We start from the raw sequence: 22,918 nt of genomic DNA on the forward strand, positions 1-22,918 counted from the left end.
ATGGCCTCCCCCGATGCTTATTGAATTGAATTAACTTGTTTATAGACTAGGACCTAGAAGGGGCCTCCGCGGTCCTTTTATTCATGTGCTTATTTTAACAAATAAGGAAACTGAGGCCGGAGTAAAGTAATTCCCCCAAAAGGACGCTGCCACTCAGCATCAGGGGCAGGATTTGAACCCACGGCCCCTGCCTCTCAACCCGAATTCTTTCCGAGAACTCCAAAGGGTTTCGGGTGTCCCAAGTTGTGCTCCCTCTCTATGGCGGCACTTCTCGGGGTTCAGGTAACTGACATTGCTGGAATCCGCGAGAAGGAACTGGGAAAGGGCGTGGCGGCCGCCCTGCCCTCACTCAAGATGGCGCCGGGCGGCCGGGCGGCGCTTCCGTCCACGTGATGCGAACCCCGCCTTCGGGCGGGGCGCTGAAGTTGGGGCGCCTGCGCGCTGCGCCTGCGCGTTGCCGAGGGGGAGGTGCCGCCGCCGCCGCCGCCGCCGCTGCCGCCGCCGCCGCGGGGCTGCCAGCGCTGCCGGGAGCGGAGCCGTCGGAGCGGAAGCGCCGTCGCCGCCGCTGTCGGGGCGCCCGAGGCGGGAGCCATGTCGAAGCGGCTGCGGAGCAGCGAGGTGTGCGCCGACTGCAGCGGCCCGGGTGAGTGAGCGGCGCCGAGGCCGGCCGGGGGGCGCCGCCTCCGGCCAGTCAGGCGGAGCCCCCCGGGGCAGCCGCGGGGAGGCGGGAAACGAGCGGGGCCCGAGGCGGGCGGCGCCCCTGGCAGGTGTCAGGCGGGGGAGCGGGGCCTCGCAACTTCCACCCGGCCGAGGCAGCAGCCGCGGGGCTGGAGAGAGGAGGGGCCGACCCCGAAGGGGAAACTGAGGCCGGGGGAGGGGGAAACTGAGGCTGGGGGAGGGGGGCGGGGCGAAGCCAGTCCCAAGGGGCTGTAAGGTCCGGAGCCCGAGCTCGGAGAGGCCGTAGGAGGCCCTGCTTGTGGGGGAGGCCTGGCCAGCACTTATTAAACACCTTCTGTGTGCCAGGCCCCAGCGCAGACTTAGAGGGAGTCATGGGGCAAACTGAGGCTCTGGCGGGAGCTGGGGTGTGGGAGGTCACCGGCTGCGGCTCCCTGATTCAGAGTGGTCGGACCGTCTGGTCTGACCCTGCTCCGCCTGCAAAGTGGGGAAACTGAGGCAGGAGGGGCCCGGGCTGGCAGCCTTCATCTTACAGATGGGGAAACTGAGGCAGGAAGGATGGGAAGTCACCCATTTTATGAATGAGGAAGCTGAGGTACCCTGAGCCAAGGAGCGTCGGCGCCAGAGTTTGACTCCTGATCCTTCTCTGCTGCTCTCTGCAGAATCCGGAGTGCGGCAGGGTCCGGGCGGTGTTCCAGAGCCCTGTGACAGGGGCCCCTCCCCGAGGGGCTGTGAGCGGACCCAGGGGGGCTCCAGGAGCTGTGAGCCTTTGTTGCCTTCTGAGGTTCTGCAGGGTCACCGGGCCTCCTTTCCGTGGCCCGCTTGTTTTAAAAGAAGCGTTTTGTTGTTCCGGTGTTTTCAGCGGTGACCCCGTCCCGTGACCCCGCTGGGGGTTTGGCGGACTGTGGGGGGGGGTGCCGCCCTCCTCCAGGTGTTTGACAGAGGAGGAGTCTGAGGCCAGCGGTGCCGGGGCTTGGCTGAGGCTGGATTTGAACTCGGGAAGCGCAGGGACTGCAGCGCCAGCGTCCTCACCCCAGAGCGGCACGCTCCCGCCCGGCGCGCGCTCCTTGTCCCCTCGCAGCCGCGTCTGCGCTCACCGCTCAGGTGAAATTGACTCGGGGCTTCCCTTAGGTCTCAGTCACAGGGCTGTGGTTTGTCCTCAGGTAGCGTTCGATACCGGCCCCCCCAGCCTCCCTCCTGCAGACCCCCCTCGGCCTCTCTTTCTGGCTCGTCAGTATCTCCCCCCAACTGTGCGTCTGCCTCGGCCCCCTGCGTCGTCACTTCACGTCTCTCTGCCAGCGACTCCCCTCCCCCTCCGCCTCCTGACCTCTCACACCGGGACCTCCAGCCCAGCCTCCCGGACAGCGCAGAAGGCGTGCACGTCCCTGTGGCTTCCAAAGGCGGCGCTCCGGTCTCCATGTTTGAAGCTCTGGCCCTCACCTGTTGTGTCCAGTCAGGGGCAGAATTGGCCCCACTCACGCTCAGTCATTAGTGACTCCATCTCTGGTCACCTGGACAGAGGGTGTGTGTGTGTGTGTGTGTGTGTGTAGTGTGTGTGTGTAAGTGTGTGTATGGGTGGGTGAGTGTGTGTGTGGGTGAGTGTGTGTGTAAGTGTGTAAGAGTGTGTGTGAGAGTGTGTGTGTAAGAGTGTGTGTGTGTGTGTAAGAGTGTGTGTAAGTGTGTGTGTGTGTAAGTGTGTAAGAGTGTGTGGGTGTAAGTAAGTGGGTGCACGCGCCCACACCCATACCTCTCTCCCAGCAGAGCCCTAGTTGGGGTCAGAGGCAGCCGCCTTTTATCTTGGAGTCTCCGTGGCCGCTGTTGGTGCTTATTGATTGATTGATGCGTCTCCATGATGAGCGCAGTGAAATGGGATCCCGGGAGTTGCGGGAGTTACCGGCGGAGGGCCCAAGAGGCGGCGCATCGGTGGCCGCTGGTGGCACTTTCGCAGGGTAGGAAGCGGCCACGCCAGACTTCGGCCGGTCTCTTTCTGCTTGGAGGCTCCCTTGTTGGAGGCTCCCTTGTCGGACCCTCCGTCGGCCTTCCCTCCGTGCTCCTCTGTGGGGGAGGGGCGGTCTGCTGCTCAAGGTTGGGGTCGCTTTCCCCTGGACTTTGTATTGAGAGGGGCTCCGCGGGCCCTGGGGAAGGTTGTGCCTTATTTAAATCTATTCCAGCCCGAGCCGGGAGGGGACCCTGGATGGCTCCGCAGCCCGGCCCTCCACCTGTCCAGAGTCAGGGTCTTCTGTACAATTCTTGGCCGTCGGTGCTTCCGCACCATTTCTAGAACTTCATTTTTGTTGTTTTGAACTTTAGACAGAGTTAACTAAAACCTCATGTGGCAGTGTGAGTGCATGCATAGGAGCAGCGGGGTTATCCTTCCCTTTGAAGACAGGCCAAGTTTAAAAATGGCTGCTGCAAGAACCAAATGAGTTCACAGGTTCAGGAAGTGCATCTGACTGAGAATATCTTGATTCACTGAAATTGCACTTTTCCGAGCTCAGCTCTGCAAAGTTCTTGTCTCTCAGTTGGATTGAGTCACTGTGCGATTCCCGGGGGTCCCGGCTCTCCCCTTTATTTGGTCTTCTTTGAGTCTCCAAAAGATAATTTTTGGGCAGAGAAAAATTGCTTCCCTGGCCCCAGGATCGTTGCCGATGTGGCCTCGTCCTTCTGGGGCCTTTTCTGCTTTTCAGAGCCTCCTCACGTCCAGGATCTCATTGTAATGGCTGCTGTAGGCCTGATCTCTAGGGCCTTGAGTCACTTCCTTCCTGTTTTGAATATACTTAGAATACCTTGAAATGTGCAGTGCACTTGCAGACCAGGAGACTGGCTCTTTTGCTGCCAGCAGGACCCTCCCTCAGCCCCCAAGACTTTGAGCGGCTGCAGTTTAATATCTAACTTGTTGCACCTGTTGAAAGAGCGACTGTGGAGCCCTGACTCCGGCCTGTTGATGGCTTAGCTCCTTCCTTGATCACCGTCTTTTCCAAATTAACCCTGGTGTTTTCTAATACTTGGTGGTAGATGCTACTGCAGGATCCAAAGTTAAGAACGTGGGTTCTGTGTGACTGTCTCCTTATCAATCATCAGAAGGTTGGAGTTGTGTACATTTTGATTTACAATATTCCTATAGATGGGGCTCTTTTCTGGCATGTAAGAAAACAGATACTGCAGTTCTCTGCTGCTCTTTCTTACTTTCCTGTTCCCTTCCTGGACCCTCTAAATATGTGAGGGAAAGTGACTTATGTGGAGTACCAGCATAGTCTGCCAGGAGAAATGATTCTTTTTTTTTTTTTTTTTTTTTTCTGAGGCAATTGGGGTTAAGTGACTTGCCCAGGGTCACACAGCCAGGAAGTGTTAAGAGTCTGGGACCAGACAGATTTGAACTCAGGTCCTCCTGACTTCAAAGCTGGTGCTCTAACCACTGGACCACCTAGCTGCCCTGAGAAATGATTCTTTAAGTCAGCCGCATTGGTGAACTGGTCTGACCATTCTGAAACCCTATGATGGGCCAGAGCTCTGAACTTAAAATAAAGGATTCTTACAAGGTACTAAGTCAGTGGAATTGATAGAGACAATAATTACCTAATTTAGCATGGTTTAATCCTACAAGAAGATATTTCTTTTGGGCCAGAACTTGAAACAAGGTACTGAGTGGAATTGAGGAGACAATGGTTAAATCTAGTTTAGCATTGAGTTAATCCTACAACAAATAATGGTTTCTTAGAGATATAATGATTGGTGGATACTCAGTGTGGGGCATATAAGCGAGAAGCCTCAGCCAGAGGGACGTTTGGAGAGAAGCAAAGGACTGGTGGCAGGAGCTTAAGCTCTTGGAACCAAGGAGAGAGATAGGACTATAAGAAAGCTAACTGGTTTGGAGAAAGGAGACAAGACTTGGAAAGAGACAATAAAGGATTTGCACTTTAATCCCTGGCTGCATTTGGGGTACTTACTGAACTGAAAGGAAGGCTGCTTCCAGAGACCCCCTCAAGAAAACCCCAACAGAGAACATTACATTTTATTTTATTTTTTTTTTTTTTCCTTTTTTTTTTTTTTTTTTTTTTTTTTTATTATATATATATATATATATTTTATAATATTATCCCTTGTATTCATTTTTCCAATTTACCCCCCCTCCCTCTATTCCCTCCCCCCGACGACAGGCAATACCATACATTTTACATGTGTTACAATATAGTCTAGGTACAATACATGTGTGCGAATATCACTTTCTTGTTGCACAATAAACATTAGAATCCGAAGGTACATGCAACCTGGGCAGACAGATATTAGTGCTAACAATTTTCATTCCCCTCCCAGTGTTTCTTCTCTGGGTGCAGCTACCTCTGTCCATCATTGATCAACTGGAAGTGAGTTGGATCTTCTTTATGTTGAAGATTTCCACTTCCATCAGAATACATCCTCATACAGCATTGTTGTTGAAGTGTACAGTGATCTTCTGGTTCTGCTCATTTCACTCAGCATCAGTTGATGTAAGTCTCTCCAGGCCTCTCTATATTCCTCCTGTTGGTCATTTCTTACCGAGCAATAATATTCCATAACCTTCATATACCACAATTTACCCAACCATTCTCCAACTGATGGACATCCATTCATCCTCCAGTTTCTAGCTACAACAAAAAGAGCTGCCACAAACATTTTGGCACATATATGTCTCTTTCCGCTCTTTAGTATTTCTTTGGGATATAATCCCAGTAGTAGCGCTGCTGGGTCAAAGGGTATGCACAGTTTGATAACTTTTTGGGCATAATTCCAGATTGCTCTCCAGAATGGCTGGATTCTTTCACAACTCCACCAGCAATGTATTAGTGTCCCAGTTTTCCCACATCCCCTCCAACATTTGTCATTATTTGTTCCTGTCATCTTAGCCAATCTGACAGGTGTGTAGTGGTATCTCAGAGTGGTCTTAATTTGCATTTCTCTGATCAGTAGTGATTTGGAACACTCTTTCATGTGAGTGGATATAGTTTCAATTTCTTCCTCTGAGAATTGTCTGTTCATATCCTTTGACCATTTATCAATTGGAGAATGGTTCGGTTTCTTATAAATTTGGGTCAGTTCTCTATATATTTTGGAAATGAGACCTTTGTCAGAACCTTTGTTTTTAAAAATATTTTCCCAATTTGTTACTTCCCTTCTAATCTTGTTTGCATTAGTATTATTTGTACAGAAACTTTTTAGTTTGATGTAATCAAAATCTTCTATTTTGTGATCAATAATGATCTCTAGTTCTCCTCTGGTCATAAATTCCTTCCTCCTCCACAAGTCTGAGAGGTAGATTATCCTCTGTTCCTCTAATCTATTTATTATCTCCCTCTTTATGCCTAAATCATGGACCCATTTTGATCTTATCTTGGTATATGGTGTTAAGTGTGGATCCATATCTAATTTCTGCCATACTAATTTCCAGTTTTCCCAACAGTTTTTTCCGAATAATGAATTTTTATCCCTAATGTTGGAATCTTTGGGTTTGTCAAAGATTAGATTGCTATAGATGTACCCTTTTTTGTCCTTTGTATCTAATCTGTTCCACTGATCTACCGGTCTATTTCGTAGCCAATACCAAATGGTTTTGGTGACTGCTGCTATATAATATAGCTTTAGATCAGGTACACTTAGACCACCTTCCTCTGAGTTTTTTTTCATTAGGAGAACATTACATTTTAGAGAGAACACTGCAACTCCAAATCATTAAGCTGCACATGCCCTTTGACAGACACTCCTGTGTCTGTACCCCAAAGAGATCAAAAGAGGAAGAAGATCTCCATGCACAAAATTATTGGGAGCAGCTCTTTTTGAGGTGGCAAGGAATGAGAAACTGCAGGGAATGCCCATCCATTGGGAGATATGTGCAGGAAGGCAAAGGGCTCCAAATTGACCTTCTATAAAGGGCGTTGAGGAGACTTGGACCGACTGATGCAGAGTGAGGAGAATGATTTATTCAGGAACAGCAGTGTTGTGAAGACAAACAATTTAGGAAGTCTCCCGTGCTCTGGTTAATACAGGGAACAGCAGGGTTTATGCCTCCCGACAGGGCAGATGAAGACATGAATGTCTTTTTGGCCATAACAGTTTGGGAATCTGTTGCTTGACTGTGAATTTGTTACACGGCTTTGTTTTTGTTGCTTTTTCTGTGGGAAGTGGTGGTGCTGGTACTGTGGGTACTGGTGCTGCAGGTGCTGGTGCTGTGGGTACTGGTACAGTAGGTGCTGGTACTGTGGGTACTGGTGCTAGTGCTGGTACTGGTACTGTGGTACTGGAGCTGATGCTACAGCTGCAGGTGCTGGTGGTACTGGAGCTGCTGGTGCTTTGTCCTTTATTCTCGTCCTTCATTCTCAGGTCTATGACATCAGGGAGGGGATGCCGTAACGTGCAAGTGAATTGGATTTAAATGAGGGAGGGCAGGGCAACGTCACCAGCCTCACTTTCTCCTCCAGAGCCATCTGGAGCCAGTGGCCAGTTACAGACTAGAACACTTGAAGATAACCCTGGATGCAGTGGTAGATCTTGGAGTTTGCAAGCTGACATCTTTAACAGATTTCATTTTAACTGAGGCAATGCTCATTCAGTGCTTAAATGTAGGTAAGAAATAAGGCAGAATGACTTCTCTTACCTACTAAAAAAAAATCTGTGAGAGGGGAAGACCCTCAGGATTTTGGGCCAAAGTAGAAACAATTGCTATATACACTCACTGAGCCATCGGGCCCAAATTATGATACAGTGAAGCTTGACCTGTTGTTGGCCAGTCAATAAGAGCCAGAGTGATTTGGGGTTAAGGCATGATCCTTAAGAAAGAAATCCAGCATATATATATATATATATATATATATATATATATATATATATAGTATTTAATTTATACTTTAACATGTATTGGTCAACCTGCCATCTGAGGGAGGGAGTGGGGGGAAGGAGGGGAAAAATTAGAACAAAAGGTTTGGCAATTGTCAGTGCTGTAAAATTACTCATGCATATATCTGGTAAATAAAAACTATAATTAAAAAAAAAAGAAAGAAAGAAATCCAGCTCATACACCCCAAGATATCTTGCGAGGTTTCAGTGATCAAAACTTAAAAATTCCTCTGGGCACAGCCCAAGCAGATAAGACTATGGGAAGGAGAAGAGGTGGATACTGCTTCTTTTCCTAGTAGATGAGATGCTGATCTAACACTAGAAGGACCATTTATGTCAATTGGCACAAGAGTTTGATCGTAATTTTACTTTGAAATAACAATTTTCATTCTGTTTTCCTTAGAGCTTTGCATTTTGGTCCTCTGAAGTGTTCTTAAATTCTGGGCTTTCTAGTATCAAAGGATAAAATTCTATTTTTAAGATAACTGGAATGGTAAACTTTTTTCAGGCTGTCAGCTAAATGAAAGAGTAGGCTTCATTCATTTTTATTTAATATTTCATGGACTTTACTCAGATTTGTTTACTTAGTTAAGTCTCATTTATTTTGAAAATTATGAGGCTATGATCTAGGGATATATATGTGTGTATGTGTGTGTGTGTGTGTGTGTATTTTTTTTTTTTTTTTTTTGAAGCAATTGGGGTTAAGTGACTTTTTACACAGTCAGGAAGCATTAAGTGTCTGAAGCCAGATTTAACCTCAGGTCCTCCTGACTTCAAGGCTGGTGCTCATCCACTGTGCCATCTAGCTGCCTAAGGAATTTTATAGAGCACAGATAGGGACACTCAAAATGCAGCTTTCTTGATTGAAGTGTTTGCCTCATTTGGCTCCCTGTTTTTCCATGTCTGAGAATGATAAGTTTAAATTCCCTTCCACCTTTGGTGGCAGATTGTTCCCATTCACCACCACTTTCACCCCCCTTCCCCTCGTCATCCCCACTATCTCTTTTCTTCCTCCAACAAATATGCCTCTATCTCACCCCCATCCCCGCCAGCTCGCTATCTCCCTCCCTGCATCTCTCCTCCCCTTCTTGGCTCAGCTCCTTGAGAAAGCCATCTACCGCTGCTTCCTCCACTTCCTCTCTTCTCATTCTCCTCCGCAGTCCGGCTTCCCCCATCATTCACTTGTCCAGTGGCCTCGCAGGCAGATCACTCCTTAGTCTCTCTGCAGCCTTTGAGCCAGTCTGTCCCTTTGTCCTTCAGGCCCTGGGTTCTGAGGACAGTTTTTTCCTGCTCTCCTTCTGCATGTCTACTGCTGCTTTTTGGTCTCCTGTCCTCTCCTGCTCCTTTCCATGGCTCTGTGTGGGCTCTCCTGGCTTTTTGCTCATTGATCCCATCAGCTCCCTTGAACTTAATATGGCTTGTCCTGGATTCCCCCAGTAACGGGTCTTGCATTTGTGGTTGCCTCTTAGACTTTTCCAACGGCATGTCCAGGATGTCTTAAGTGCGTGTCCCACATGGAACTCGAGCCCTCCCACCTTCCAAACTTTGCTCTTATTTCACCGATCTCGCTGTCAGTCTCATCTCACCTGGGTGAGAGCAGTTGCCTTCTAACTGGCCTCCTGCCTCCCTTGTCTCTCTGTCTTGGAGCCAGGAGGACTGGGTTCAAATTCTCCTCCTGAGGTTTGTTGGTTGTGTGAACCTGGCCAAGTCACCGTATTTCCTCGGGTCTCATTTTCCTTCTCTGGAACATGGAGATAATATAATGCTACCTCATGTACCTGAAAACCCACTTGGAAAACTTTGAAGTGCTGTTGAGCTGTGCCTCATTAGCACATATTCTAGGCTTTGAATCCCCTGGACCAATCCCTGATTGAAGAGGGAGCCTCACGGGAACCCCCTAGAAGCGGCCTTCTGCTCAAAGACCTCTGGTGATTGAGCTACACATATCCTGTATATTCGTCCTCAACTTGTCTCCTTTCACCTTTGATCCATTACTCTTGAGCTACTCTCTCTCTCTCCAGGCAAAAAAAATCCCCTTTCTGGTCCTTTCACCCAATCCTGGTTGTCTTTCTTGGACTCTCCAACTTAACCAATGTTTTTCCTGTAATGTAATGTAATGACTGGAACTAGGCCTAGTACCTTAGAATTGGTCTACTCGGGGTCAGAAGACATAGGGACTGTTAGCCCCCTTTTCCCCCTTCTCTTAATGCCCCCCAAGGTCACATTCCTTTGTTTGGCTGTCCACACTAGAAACCTCAGATCCTTTTCAAAACCCTTACTGCCAAACTGTGACTTCGCCACCTTCTATTTGTGAAATGGATTTTTTTTTTCTTTTTTTGAGGCTGGGGTTAAGTGACTTGCCCAGGGTCACACAGCTAGGAAGTGCTAAGTGTCTGAGATCAGATTTGAACTTGGGTCTTCCTGAATTCAAGGCTGGTGCTCTATCCACTGCGCCCCCTAGCTGCCCCGAAATGGATTTTTCGAACCCTGGTGACATTTATCCCTAATGAACTTGCTTTAATTCATCTTACTAGCCTCAGCCCAGAGCTGTAGCCTGTCCGTAGCTTTTTGGATCCTAACTTGGCCATCTAGCTATTTGTGTGTCATCTGTAAAAGTGCTGAGTAGGCCACTTAGGCCTTTCTCCAAATCACTGATAAATGTGTTCCCCAGCTGAGCACAGTCCTTGGGGCCCGCCCTCCATCACCCAGGATGTCATGCTGACATTGGAGCATTAATGACCTCTTGAGTCACATCTCTTCAGCCAGTCCCAGATTCATTGAATTGCACTGTCTTTTGACCTCCAGGCCTGTTTTTCTACAAGAAAAGATGCTCTGCTAAAAATCTAGGTGGGGCGGCTAGGGGTCACCATAGTGCACAGAGCTTCAGGCTTAGAGTCCACTCTTAATGTTCAGAACCAGCTTCATACTTCCTAGCTGCAGGAGCCTGAGTAAATCATTTAATCCTGTTTGCCTCAGTTTTCTCATCTGTCAAGTGAGCGGGAGAAGGAAATGACAAATCACTCCAATGTCTTTGCCAAGAAAACCCCAAATGGGGTCATGAAGAGTCAGACATGACTGAAAAATGAATGACAAAAATCTATTATCCATTTTGCATCTTATAATGTTCTTTTATTTGCTTCATTATAAATTCCTTCTGTCTCCAAAAATCTGACAGATAAACTATTCCTTATTCTCCTAATTTGTTTATAGTATTACCCTCTATGTCTAAATTGGGAATCCATTTCTACCTTATCTTAATATAAAGTGTGAAATGTTGGTCTGTCTCTAATTTCTGCCATTGTCCTTTGCATTCTCCCCCACTCTCATTGATTTTTTTTAAAATTTAATTTTAATTTAATTTTTAAAATTTAATTATAGTTTTTATTTACCAGATATATGCATGGGTAATTTTATAGCATTGACAATTGCCAAACCTTTTGTTCCAATTTTTCCTCTCCTTCCCCCTCTTCCCCAGATGGCAGGTTGAATAATACATGTTAAAGATGTTAAAGTATAAATTAAGTACAATATATGTATACATGTCCAAACAGTTGTTTTGCTGAACAAAAAGAATCCGACTTTGAGATAGCGTACCATTAGCCTGTGAGGGAAATCCAAAATGCAGGCGGACAAAAATAGAGGGATTGGGAATTCTATGCAGTGATTCATAATAGTCTCCCCGAGTTCTTTCTCTGGGTGTAGCTGGTTCAGTTCATTACTGCTCTATTAGAACTGATTTGGTTCATCTCATTGTTGAAGAGGCCACGCCCATCAGAATTGATCATCATACAGTATTGTTGTTGAAGTATATAATGATCTCCTGGTCCTGCTCATTTCACTCAGCATCAGTTCATATAAGTCTCTCCAGGCCTCTCTGAAATCATCCTGTTGGTCATTTCTTACAGAACAGTAATATTCCATGATATTCATATACCACAATTTATTCAGCCATTCCCCCACTGATGGGCATCCACTCAGTTTCCAGTTTCTGGCCACCACAAAGAGGGCTGCCACAAACATTCTTGAACATGTGGGTCCCTTTCCCTTCTTTAAAATCTCTTTGCGATATAAGCCCAGTAGTAACATTACTGGGTCAAAGGGTATGCACAGTTTGATAACTTTTTGAGCATAGATCCAAATTGCTCTCCAGAATGGCTGGATGTATTCACAATTCCACAAACATTTTGATTGATATTCTTGACATTTTGTTTTTCCAGATGAATTATTATCTTTTTTCTAGCTTGGTAAAATATTATATTGGCAGTTTGATGTGTATGGCACTGAATAAGTAGATGAATTTAGTTAGAATTGTTATTTGTATTATATTAGCTCGGCCTACTCAGAATAATAGATAATTTTACAATTGTTAGATCTGACTTTATTTTTCTGAAAAGTGGGTTTTATATTGTCTGCAGTTACTTTAAATGGAACTTCTCTATCTCTTTTGACTTTGTAACATACAGAAATAATTTATGTGAGTTTATTATATCTGCAAATTTGCCATGGTTGTTTGAAGCAGTTTTTTTAGTCAGTTCTCTAGGATTCTCAAAATATACCATCATAGCATCTTCAAAGAGTGATAGTTTTGTTTCCTCATTGCCTACTTTAATTTCTTTTTTCTTCTCTTATTGCTAAAACTAACATTTCTAATACAACATTGAATGATAGTAGTGATCATGGGCACATTAACCATTTATAATCAGTTTCTTTTTCTAAATGTTCACTCGCCTTCTCTTGAATGGTCATTTCCAGAATTCCCCCAGGAATTGCTGTCAAGTTTATTGGCCTGGAGTTTGTGTTATTGCTGTAGTTGATGCAAGATAAGGAATGGATGCATCTTTGGAGAGTTCTTTGCAAAGGGCAGCTCTAACATGTGACTTCAAACTGCTCATTGAAATGATTTGTTAGTTCCACTAAATTCTGGAACTTGTCTGGGATGGGGGGGGCAGCGGTCTATGATGATTAAATCTTTTGTTTGGCATATAATCACTGCTTTAAGTGTAGATCCACACACAATCTTTTTAAAATTAATTGAAACAGCTTAATTGAATTGGATCCAGCTGCAGACAAATAAGACTCTTTGACATCCCTAGTCAATATGTGGTTTTGTTATGAACAAGTTCCTAAATTGTTGCTCTTCCAAGTGTTTGCACTTGTTGTAATATGTCATCCTGAGGTCTTAGCAAGAGTTTATGATCCACATTGGAAAGTCACTGACTATTGGCTGCATTATAGCCTGAAGCAAAATTTCAGGGTTAAGCTTTCAAAGGACACCTCCTTCTTCTGCTCCATTGGTTAAAGTGATGGTACCAGGCTTCTCTTGGTAGGACTGGTATACTCTCAGCTCCTTTCCAGATTTAGAACACTCCTTTTCAGTTCTAACGTTAAGTTTAGTTTAAGTGTAATTTGATTTTATCTAAAATTTAATTTATTTAAAACATCTGTATGTTCCCACTTTAGGTCCTTGTGTGAGCTTATGTTTGATTGAAGTCTGGCTATAGCTCACCCATGTAGAGATGGAACATATGACCTGAATATCATCAGCATTCTGTTTAGCGCCAGACGTCACCCTGTCCTATTGATTCCCCATCAGTTCAAGTCAGCAAATACTCATTAATGCTAGGTGCTCGGGATATAGAGACAAGTGATCAATCATCCTTGTCCCTGAGGAACTTCTGCTCTGCTGAGAGATACAGCATGCAAAAAATAGGTTTCTCTGAAATAATTTAATGAGAAAGAGGACTTAAAAAAAAAAAAAAGTGTGTTTTCTGCTTCTTTGGGAAAACAAAACTCAGTTTGTAATAAGTTTTGCCAGTTTTGCCTATGCTATATCCCTTTGTAATATTTTGTAATACAAAATAATTCATTTCCTTTTCTTAGATCCTTCTTGGGCCTCAGTGAATAGGGGGATTTTAATATGCGATGAGTGCTGCAGCGTACATCGGAGCCTGGGACGCCACATCTCTCAAGTGAGGCATCTGAAGCACACGCCATGGCCGCCCACACTGCTTCAGGTACCGGGTTTCATTGGATTTCTGATGATTTGTGATCTAAACTAGGACTTTCCTTGGGCTATATTATGAAACCTATGTCAGTACTTGAGCAGCATAGGGTGACATGAGCCCTTCAGTGACCTGACCTGGTGCTGTCTCATGCCTTCAGCTCTTTATCAGATCTGCCCCCTTTGTGCCAGAACAGTTGCATTTGTGTTCACATGACCAGTGGCCAGCTCTACCCTTCTCATATGGTGATGCCCTCAGCGGTATAATGGAAGGAGTGCTGGATTTGGAGTTGGGCAAATTCTGAGTTCAATTTGTTCCTCAACACTGGTCCTGTGGCCACAGACTTGCTAATCTTTATTTTCTCTTTTGTCAAATGGGGCTAATTTTTTTTTTTTTTTTGGTCAGTAGATTTTATTTACAGAAAGGAGTATTAGTGTACAAGTATTCCAAAAAATAGCTACATTAAAATGATACTAGCTTTTCTGCTTTAAGGAGTCACTTTCCTAATTACAGAATCTCAGACTTTTTTCTATTTAAGGGATCATTTAGTCTAATCGATATAAGAAAGATAAACCTTCTGCAAAAAATATGAAAAGTTGTTATTCAGTATTTGCCTAAAAACCTCTGAATATTGAGATGTTTTAAAGCCCAATGACCAAAAATGAGAACCTGAAAAATTAAACTAAGAAGGAATCAAAGCAAATGCTATAAATTGCAATATTTTGTTTTAAAACACTATTAAAAATTAGAAACAAAGTTTATAAAGAAGGAGAACAATAAAACAATGACAACTCTTTAAAAAAATTGAGAAGCAGCACTTTCCAATCTAAAAGAAACAAAAGAAATCCAAAATGATATTTCAATCAATATAAGTCCTCAGTGTTAATACAATCAACTGTTTCATAAGGAACAATTGATTACTTAGTGATCAACAATGAAAACATTTGGTTAGCAAAATGGTTGAAAAAAACAAGCCAAATGGGGCTAATATTAATGTAATGATCCCTTCAAGGGGTGGCGTGAAGACTCAGATGCAGCCAGTCCTCAGAGATGCAGACACTGCTAGACATATATCCACAGTCAAAATCATGAATAAACTATTAACATCATAAATAGCTATTTACCAAAACTCTAGTGGTGAAATATGTTCATCATTGTCTTTAATTTTCTGGGTACCTGCTAACATTTTTGAACTTTATTCCTGCAGTAACAAAGATTTCATGTCTTAGGACACATCTGATTTTTCTCTCAACATTGGCTTTAATTAAATTTTGTTTGTTCATTTTTTAAAATTTTTAACCCACATTGCTTTATGAATCATGTTGAGAAAGAAAAATCAGAGCAAAATGGAAAAACCATGGGAGAGATTTAAAAAAATAAAAAAGGAGAGAACATAACATGTGTTGATTACATTCAGTCTCCTTAGTTCTTTTTCTGGATGCAGTCTATTGGAATTGCTTTGAACTTAATTAATTTTTTAAGGTTGGTAATGGTTGAGATTGTGCTAGGTCCTCCAGCTTGTATTTAGTCTTTCCTTTGCCCTGTGCTGAGCAAAGTTCTGGCTTGCCTTTTGCCTTTTGCTTGAGACCCATTGTAATTTCATACATGTTTCTATTTTGGTTTGACACATTTTGTAGGCAAGGGGCACCCGAAGTTAAGCATGTGTTTCTCCTCCTATATTTGTCTTGAATACACATTTTACTGGATCTGTGGCCAGATACTTGCTTAATCCATGCTCGTCCTCTGTGACCTAAGCCCAAAACAAATGGTGTTTAATCCCTTCCATAAAACTGTCACACTCTGATGTGAAAGCAGGCACCTTAGTTGCTGTGTCATCCTTTCTACTGTAAGAGGGAATTGGGGTAGAGGGCAAATTAGTAATGATGAGCTCCCTCGTTCAGAGCACAACTTCTGTTCCATTCGGTTGCAGAGAGTGGGAGTCTGGGATTTTTAGAATCAGAGTGTACTATTAGGTTTGCATGAAGCAATAGAGATGACAGATTGAAAATGAGTCCTTTCGTTCTGAGGAGTCAGGAAGAACTTTTCCTAAATTGTAGCCTCTGACGGCGGTGCGGTGAAACTCTTGGGAGAGCACTGTGGATTTTATTCTTCTGCTTGTCAAACATACCGTTCTCTGACACTGACTTGGGGCCCTGCACATTCTACTTATTTCTGACACTGTGAGGGTCCTTTAGATCTCTCCAGTTTAATTTTTATTAGCTCTCCAGAATTAGTTTTCATGCATTGCTGATCACTGAATGAACAAAAAACTAAAATGTGATTTAAAATTTTTTTTTTTCTTTTTAACCTCTGCTTTTAGATGGTTGAAACTCTATATAATAATGGTGCTAATTCTATCTGGGAACATTCTTTGCTGGACCCTGCTTCCATTATGAGTGGGAGGCGTAAAGCTAATCCACAGGATAAAGTACAGTGAGTAGAAAGTTTATAAATACTTTTTTTTCTTTGTAATTGGGGAGCCCATATTTTGAGTCAGTCTCACAAGGGCAGCAGTGGAGGTAGTGAGCTACTTAATGCAAACACAATCATCTTTATTTATTGTTTCTCTGTTTTCTACCCAAGTTATCAAGACAATCATTATAGTAAATAAAACAAACTTGGGAGGCTGAACAGAATGTAGTATCATTTAGTAGAAAAAAAAACCCTGGCTTGCCATCAAGAGCTCGAGGTTCTGTGTAGCCCCCTGTCTTGGGCTGGGCCCTCTGTCTTGGGCAGTGAGCTTGTGCAGCAACCTGTGCTTGCACTTCCATGGTAGTATTATGCAAATAAATAGGTAGATGGGGGAGAGGGGTTTTCTGAAAAGTGAGGGGACTAATATTCCTGCTACTGATTTCTCACAGTAGACATTTCCAGACCCCTTTCATTTGGAGCTTTAAAGCATTTCAGCATTTTGTAGGGCTTGTGGGTCTCCTGAGGTATAAAGATTAGGGAATGATAGTTCTGAATTGTGAGTAACTAATTTTGGGTTTTGATTTTTAACTAGTCCCAATAAAGCAGAATTCATCAGGGCCAAGTACCAGATGCTAGCTTTTGTTCATCGCTTGCCTTGCCGTGATGATGATAGTGTTACTGCCAAAGACCTTAGTAAGGTAAGCCTGTGACTTTTTTTCTTTTTTAAAAACCACTGCAATTCTAGGAAAGCAATAACATTTTTTTCCCCCCTGAGGCTGGGGTTAAGTGACTTGCCCAGGGTCACATAGCCAGGAAGTGTCCGAGACCTGATTTGAACTCAGGTCCTCCTGAATTCAAGGCTGGTGCTCTATCCACTGCGCCACCTAGCTGCCTCAACAATAACATTTTTTAACCATTTTTATTTTAACCTTTCAGAGAAATTTGTTTGTTAAAAGCCACTTGTTTTTTGTAGATTCTGAGTCACTGATAACTCTGTTGTCTGAAGTTGGCAGCCCCTGCATTTGAAATGAACAGAAATCTCAGCAGTGATGTAGTCTAACCCCCCCCCCCCCAAAATAAAAAAACAAAAAACCCCAACAATCTGGTTTTGAGCCATTGTATAAAGATCTCTAGTGCTAGGGAGCCACTTTGAGCCAAGGCAGCTGGTTCTGGGTAAATCGAATGATTTAATAAATAATAAATAAACTTAAATAAATAAATAAATGATTTAATAAATAATCATTTCTAGATAACTCTATAATTGTTAGAAAGTTCTGCCTCCTCCCCTTGTTCCCCCCCATCAGGTTTAAATTTGTCATTTTGTCCCCTGGGGCCACTTTCATGTGACAAACCTTTTAAACTTTCCTTAAAGTTTGCCGTTCTTACACATCTCAGCCACCAGCCTCCCAGCCACCTCTTCCGCCAGACCCCAATTCCTTTAGGCCTACTCCCTGTGTGAACTTGAGGGCCTTTACTCCCCTAGTCCCCCTTCTCTGCAGCCTCGCCAAACCCTTATCGGAATTCTTCCTCAGGTGGACCAGTCTCTTACTCCAGGTTCAGTGGGATCGGCACACTGCACAATGCTGTGGGCCTCATGAGCGGACTCAGTTGTTTTCTGTGGAGGGGCCACAGCTTTCTCATACACGGAGAGGAAGAGATTGTTTTGGTTTAAAAATATTGACTCTGGGCCCTCTTCTCTTCTCCCTCTGCTGACTTCACTTGGTGATCTCATCGGTTCTATGTATTTCATTTCAATTGCTATGCTAATGAGCCTCAGATCTACCCATCTTGTCCTGATTTCTCTGCTGGCTTCCAGTCTTGTCTCCATCTCCTTTTTGGAGGCTTCTCAAAATCAGCAGACATCTCGAGCTTAATATGACCCAAGCTGAGCTCATTATGTTTCCCCTGCTACATGTTCTGTTGAGGCACTGCCACCCTCTGACTCCCAGTTGAGGAGTTGTCCTGGGTCCAGCCTCCCTCAGCCCTCCAATCCTTCGAGGCATCTTCTGTCCTCTGACCAGCCTCAGCCATGGCCGCCCTTCTGGTGCAGACCTTCCTCCCCTGGGACATTGCGTGGGGGGGAGAGAGTCTGCCTGCTGCAGGTCTGACCCCATTCTAGTCCTTGCTTCATCCAGCCACTAAAATGCAGGTCACACACCCACACCCACACACAATCTCACACACACACACACACACACACATTCACTCATATATACACACAATGCCATACATAAACACTTAGACACACCCACAATCCCCCCCCCCACACACACACACATATTCATAGAGCTCCAGTAGCTTGATGACAGAAGCCCTTTCAAAGCTGCCTCTCTGACCTTTCCAGACTTCTCATTGAGTCAGCTACTCCCGGCCTTCTGCTGTTCCTCCTCCTGCCTCACTGTCACCTGATTTCTCCCATGGCTGGGACTCTCCACTTCCTCATCTCTGCCTCCTGGCTCCTTCGGGAGTTTCCTTCAGGGCTATCTTTTCCCTGCCTTTGTGTCCTCAGCTCTTAGCCCAGTGCCCGGCACATGCCAGTCACTTCACAAATGCTTCCCAGCTGTCCGGGGTCCGCGTTCCCCTCCTCACCGCCACCGTCGGCCTTGCTCGGATTTTTTACACAAGCTTCTGTGATCAGGGCCGCTTAGCTCGGCGCTTGGGGACGGACAGCAGAGTGGATCGCTGTGTGCCCACGGGGGTGGGCGATGACAAAATTCTCAGCTTGACCCAAGAGGAAGGCCCAGGAAGCCTGCTGCGTTCCATTGTGCCTCTCACTGGTGGCACGGAACAGCCAGAGTCTCTCCGAGCCTTATAGAGCAGGGCCTGTGCTGGCCCGCCAGCAGATCCGGGGCTCTGGCCTTCCTTCTAATACTGTTTCTGTCTTTCTGTTTTTCAGCAACTCCATTCGAGTGTGAGGACGGGAAATCTGGAGACGTGTTTAAGGCTACTGTCTTTAGGAGCTCAAGCCAACTTTTTTCACCCTGTATGAAAATATATTCTCATATTAGCATTAAATTAGTACTAAGTCTATTTTGCCTGTGAACTGACAGCCAGTTGTTTAGTTGTGTTTTTTAGAAAACATTTGTTTGTAATGATTCTCTAATTGAAATGTCGTCTGCTTCTTGTTAATGACTCGTAGGAGAAAGGAAACACCCCGCTCCACGTCGCTGCCAAAGCAGGGCAGATTTTGCAGGCTGAGTTGTTGGCGGTGTATGGGGCCGATCCGGGCACACAGGACTCGAGTGGGAAAACCCCCATTGATTATGCAAGGTGAGCGTCCCAGGTTTCACCTCGCTCCTCTCCACTAGCAACGCTCCATGTCGCAGGAGTCCCACTGCCGCCGGCAGGCAGCATCCGGCACCCCAGAGGTCAGGGTGCTCCGTCCTTTCATTCTGGAAAGGAGCACTTGGAAACAGAGGGCAGAATTGCTCCCCAGCTACATATTGAGTGGAAGGCAGAGGTCTGTGGGTGTGAGGTCTGAGGCCTGGCACCCTTTGGCCTCCTCTTGCCCTGCCCTGAGGCACTGTCACCTGGGAATCCTCCCCTACCCAAATGCAGATGAGGGCGCGCCCAGTCACCCAGAACTCACTCTCCAGTCCGAGCTCCAGGGCCAGGCGAGTGGGCCGTCAGGCCCGTCTTTGGGGAGCGGGGAGTCTCCCCGGCCCATGAGAACCCGCAACGACAACGTAGTGAATCCCAGTGGCGCCTCATGGGCCACTCATCTCGGTGAACAGCTGTTGATGAGATGCCAGTCTCTGCCAGGAAATCTCTCTGCTTTGGTGAAATGGAAACTCCCAGCCTCTGCCTTCTCAAAAACTCCTCGCAGAAGCCAATGGCCACTTCCCTGCCATTGGTCTGGCGTCTGATCCCAGCCCTCAGCTGAGTGCGTCCCCTCCAGGGTTCCTGGGGAGCCTCAGAGCCCCTCAGCCCCTGGGCCTTTTCTCTCACTAACTGCCGCCCGGCCTGTTCCTCAATCAGCTGAGGCTTCCGCCCGCCTCTTCTCTGCTGTGGCATCTTCCTTTCTTTTCCTTTCCAGCCCAGGAGGGGTCCCCCAGAGCTCTGGCCAAGACCGTCCTGATGCCCCCATCCCCCAAGCGTCTCCTTGGCCGCTGTGGGTTCCCTTCTCCTCTCTGCACAGGGGACTTGGTAGCAGAGCCACAGTTTCCCCAACTTAGCTCTCACTGAACCACCTCTGGGTTGTGTCCGACCCCCCCCCACCCCAGTGCAGAACAGGCTGGGAGTGACTGTTAGCTCCCCCCCCCTGAGCCCCATTGAAGCTGCTGCTGTTGTCGGCTCTGCCCTCTGCCTGGCCCTCCCAGCCTGTCGTGCTGGCAGGGGCTCTCAGCCTCTGGGGCATCTCAGCCCTTGGCCGCCTCCTCGCTCCACTGCACAGCTTCCCAACTCGTTTCCTGGCTGCTGCCACTTTGCCTCCTTGCTAATCCACGCAGCTCCAAGAAAAATCTCCTAGGAAGACTCTGTCATTCTCTTGCTCCAAGGCCTTCAGTGGCTCCCTGTTGCCTCACCCTGCCTGCAAGCCCTCCTGCAGTCTGCCTGCCCAGCCCCTTCCTAGACTTACTGTCCCTTGAGGCAGGGGCAGGTACTGCACCTGGGATCAGACGCTGCATTCATGATCACATCCACCTCCCAGGCTCCCTCCAGAAAGGCTGGTTCTGAATGTCCTGCCCATTTGGGCCTCAGGCTCTCCCTCCAGCTGTGGCTCGTGTTTGCACCTCTCTGGTCCGTCCTGCTGATAGAATGGCCAAGTTTGTTCTCAGAAGCTGGAACGATAGACTGTCCATGATTAAGAAGTGGGGCCCCGCTTTTTTGCCCCAGATCTCTTTTTTGGAGGTGAAGAGGGATGAGCCTGTATTTAGTGGAGGCCAGCTTTTAGCAAGGTGGCTGTAACTGGAGGACGCCTGGGCCCTTCCCCTGGTAGAAGGAGGCTCTTTGTTCTGGGATGGCAGTTGGGGGCCGCTTTTGGAGGTGTTCTCAGAAGCGTCTTTGTCCTTTTGTGTTTTAAAGCCAGAGAGCTGTGGGTAACACAGACGTTGCTTTGTTTTCTCTCGACAGACAAGGGGGGCACCGGGAGCTGGCGGAGCGTCTGGTCGAGGTGCAGTATGAGCTCACGGACAGACTCGCCTTCTACCTGTGTGGCAGGAGGCCAGGTGAGTGGGCCGAAGCTTCCCTGCGTCCACGAGCCTGGTCAGCCAGTGACTCCTCCATTATCGGGAGGGACAGGCCGAGGCCGGAGGAACTTTGCCCATAAGTGGTCGAAAACCTCCCGATGGCCCTGTGTAGGATGCTGAGGAGATAAGGCCATAATGCTTTGATTTTCACCCTTCACCATTTTATGCCGAGGGTGGAGTGTTTGAGAGGAGCCGGAGCCCTACATCGCCAGGAGTGGTCTGTCCGAGAGTGGCCGCGCCAGCCGCAACTTGGAGCTTCTTGCCACTCTTGGGCTTAGATTTGGTTATTGGAAAGATACGGGAAAAGTCAGCCTTGTGTCTCTTAGTTATGGAGGAGGGAGGGGGTTATCCCCAGAGACAGTACCCTGCAGTCAGGATTCATTTTCTTAGATTTACTGTGCCAGCCGGGCCTTGCTGGGAAGATTTCAGCTGTACGAGATGGGCCTTTTCATTTACTAAAATGATACAAATCCTTTCCTCCAGGTTTTCCTGGTTCTTGTTTGTAATATAATTCCAAAATGGAATTTGCCAATTGGGATTATCCTGGTAGCTGTGCAATATTTCTGGCTCCTGCTCATGACAGAAAGGGCCTCTTACTCATTCTGCATCATACAAACCCAGAGAACAATGGTTAGCAGCAAACGTAGGGATAGTTCGCTCACATATAGGAAGGCATTTGATCTTGAGCCAGAGCACCATTAAAAAAGCTCGAGTTGGGCACAATCAGTAGGAAATTCTAGACTGTGGAAGGTCTTTTTCAGAATAAGACTTCCTTCCCCAATGCTGCTTCTGGAAGTTCTGTGCTGTTTGATGAATTCAGAGGTGGTTCTTAATCCTGACGAGGGCCATTGCTTGGTCAAAGCATGGAGAGGTCCCTTCCTGAAACTAAATTACCTTTTCCAAATACCCTTCCCATGGCTACAGTCCACCAGCTATATTGGGAAGAGCTAAGATGTAAGAGTCAGCAGAGGGGGGCAGCTAGGTGGCGCAGTGGATGGAGCCCCAGCCCTGAATTCAGGAGGACCCGAGTTCTAATCTGCTCTCAGACACTTAACACTTCCTGGCTGTGTGACCCTGGGCAAGTCACTTAACTCCAGCCTCGGGGGGAGAGTGGGGGGGGAGGGGAGTCAGCAGAGGAGGTGGGCTCCTGGCCTGTTCTTCTGCCCTGTTTTCAGGGCTTTTATCATTCCCAGAGGCTTTGCCTGAGTGTTACTGCTGCTGCTAAGCAGGCCTTCAGAAATACAAAATGGCGGCCTGACAGTTTAAGTGAGAAAACAAAGGAATCGGAAAATGTGGATTGATGGGCATAAAGTTCCGAGTACTTTTCCTTTACGGTGTTTCCAAAGCATAAAAACAAACGTTAGCTTGGTTTCTTTTTCAGATCACCAAAATGGACAGCACTTTATTATACCTCAGATGGCAGACAGGTAGGATCACCTAAAATACATTTGACACATCACTGACGTGAAGTGTCTCGTGGCCTGTAAGTGTCTTGTGGCATTGTGAATAATACATCATAACAAAGTCCATACATTTTTTTCTTTTATGGCTTTGCAATTGGAAATAAGACAGCTGTAAGTAAACCATTGTAGATTTTAGTTATTTATAAAATTCAAGTTTGCAAAAAAGATGCCAGTAACAGATTTACTTTAAGAATAAAAAGCAGCCTCGTTCTCCTGAGTTAACATCCTTATTTTAAGCAATTGACCAGAGTCTGTCTCCCCTCTTAGGAGGATCCTTTTGCTACTCAGTCCATTCACACCAAAATAACTGCTG

The 22,918-nt window shown here is 46.2% G+C and overlaps 1 protein-coding gene across 8 annotated transcripts in view; it reads left to right on the forward strand.

The window, feature by feature from the left end:
* The first annotated feature begins 470 nt into the window (after positions 1-470).
* GIT2 (GIT ArfGAP 2) overlaps positions 471-22,918 on the forward strand; it is a 45,696-nt gene continuing 23,248 nt past the window's right edge. For 3 of the 8 annotated variants that reach the window (XM_074295276.1, XM_074295304.1, XM_074295310.1), the window contains exons 1-8: positions 2,479-2,624; positions 13,423-13,556; positions 15,865-15,977; positions 16,549-16,654; positions 18,853-18,939; positions 19,096-19,226; positions 21,027-21,121; positions 22,524-22,569. In XM_074295276.1, the coding sequence (XP_074151377.1) occupies positions 2,525-2,624; positions 13,423-13,556; positions 15,865-15,977; positions 16,549-16,654; positions 18,853-18,939; positions 19,096-19,226; positions 21,027-21,121; positions 22,524-22,569 (812 nt within the window). In that variant the 5' untranslated portion in view covers positions 2,479-2,524. Of the gene's footprint in view, positions 644-2,475; positions 2,625-13,422; positions 13,557-15,864; positions 15,978-16,548; positions 16,655-18,852; positions 18,940-19,095; positions 19,227-21,026; positions 21,122-22,523; positions 22,570-22,918 lie in introns of those variants that run through there. The other 5 variants (XM_074295318.1, XM_074295295.1, XM_074295336.1 and 2 more) reach the window with 4 other exon arrangements.

Source organism: Sminthopsis crassicaudata, chromosome 1, assembly GCF_048593235.1.
Source record: "Sminthopsis crassicaudata isolate SCR6 chromosome 1, ASM4859323v1, whole genome shotgun sequence".
In the NCBI taxonomy this organism is placed as follows: domain Eukaryota; kingdom Metazoa; phylum Chordata; class Mammalia; order Dasyuromorphia; family Dasyuridae; genus Sminthopsis; species Sminthopsis crassicaudata.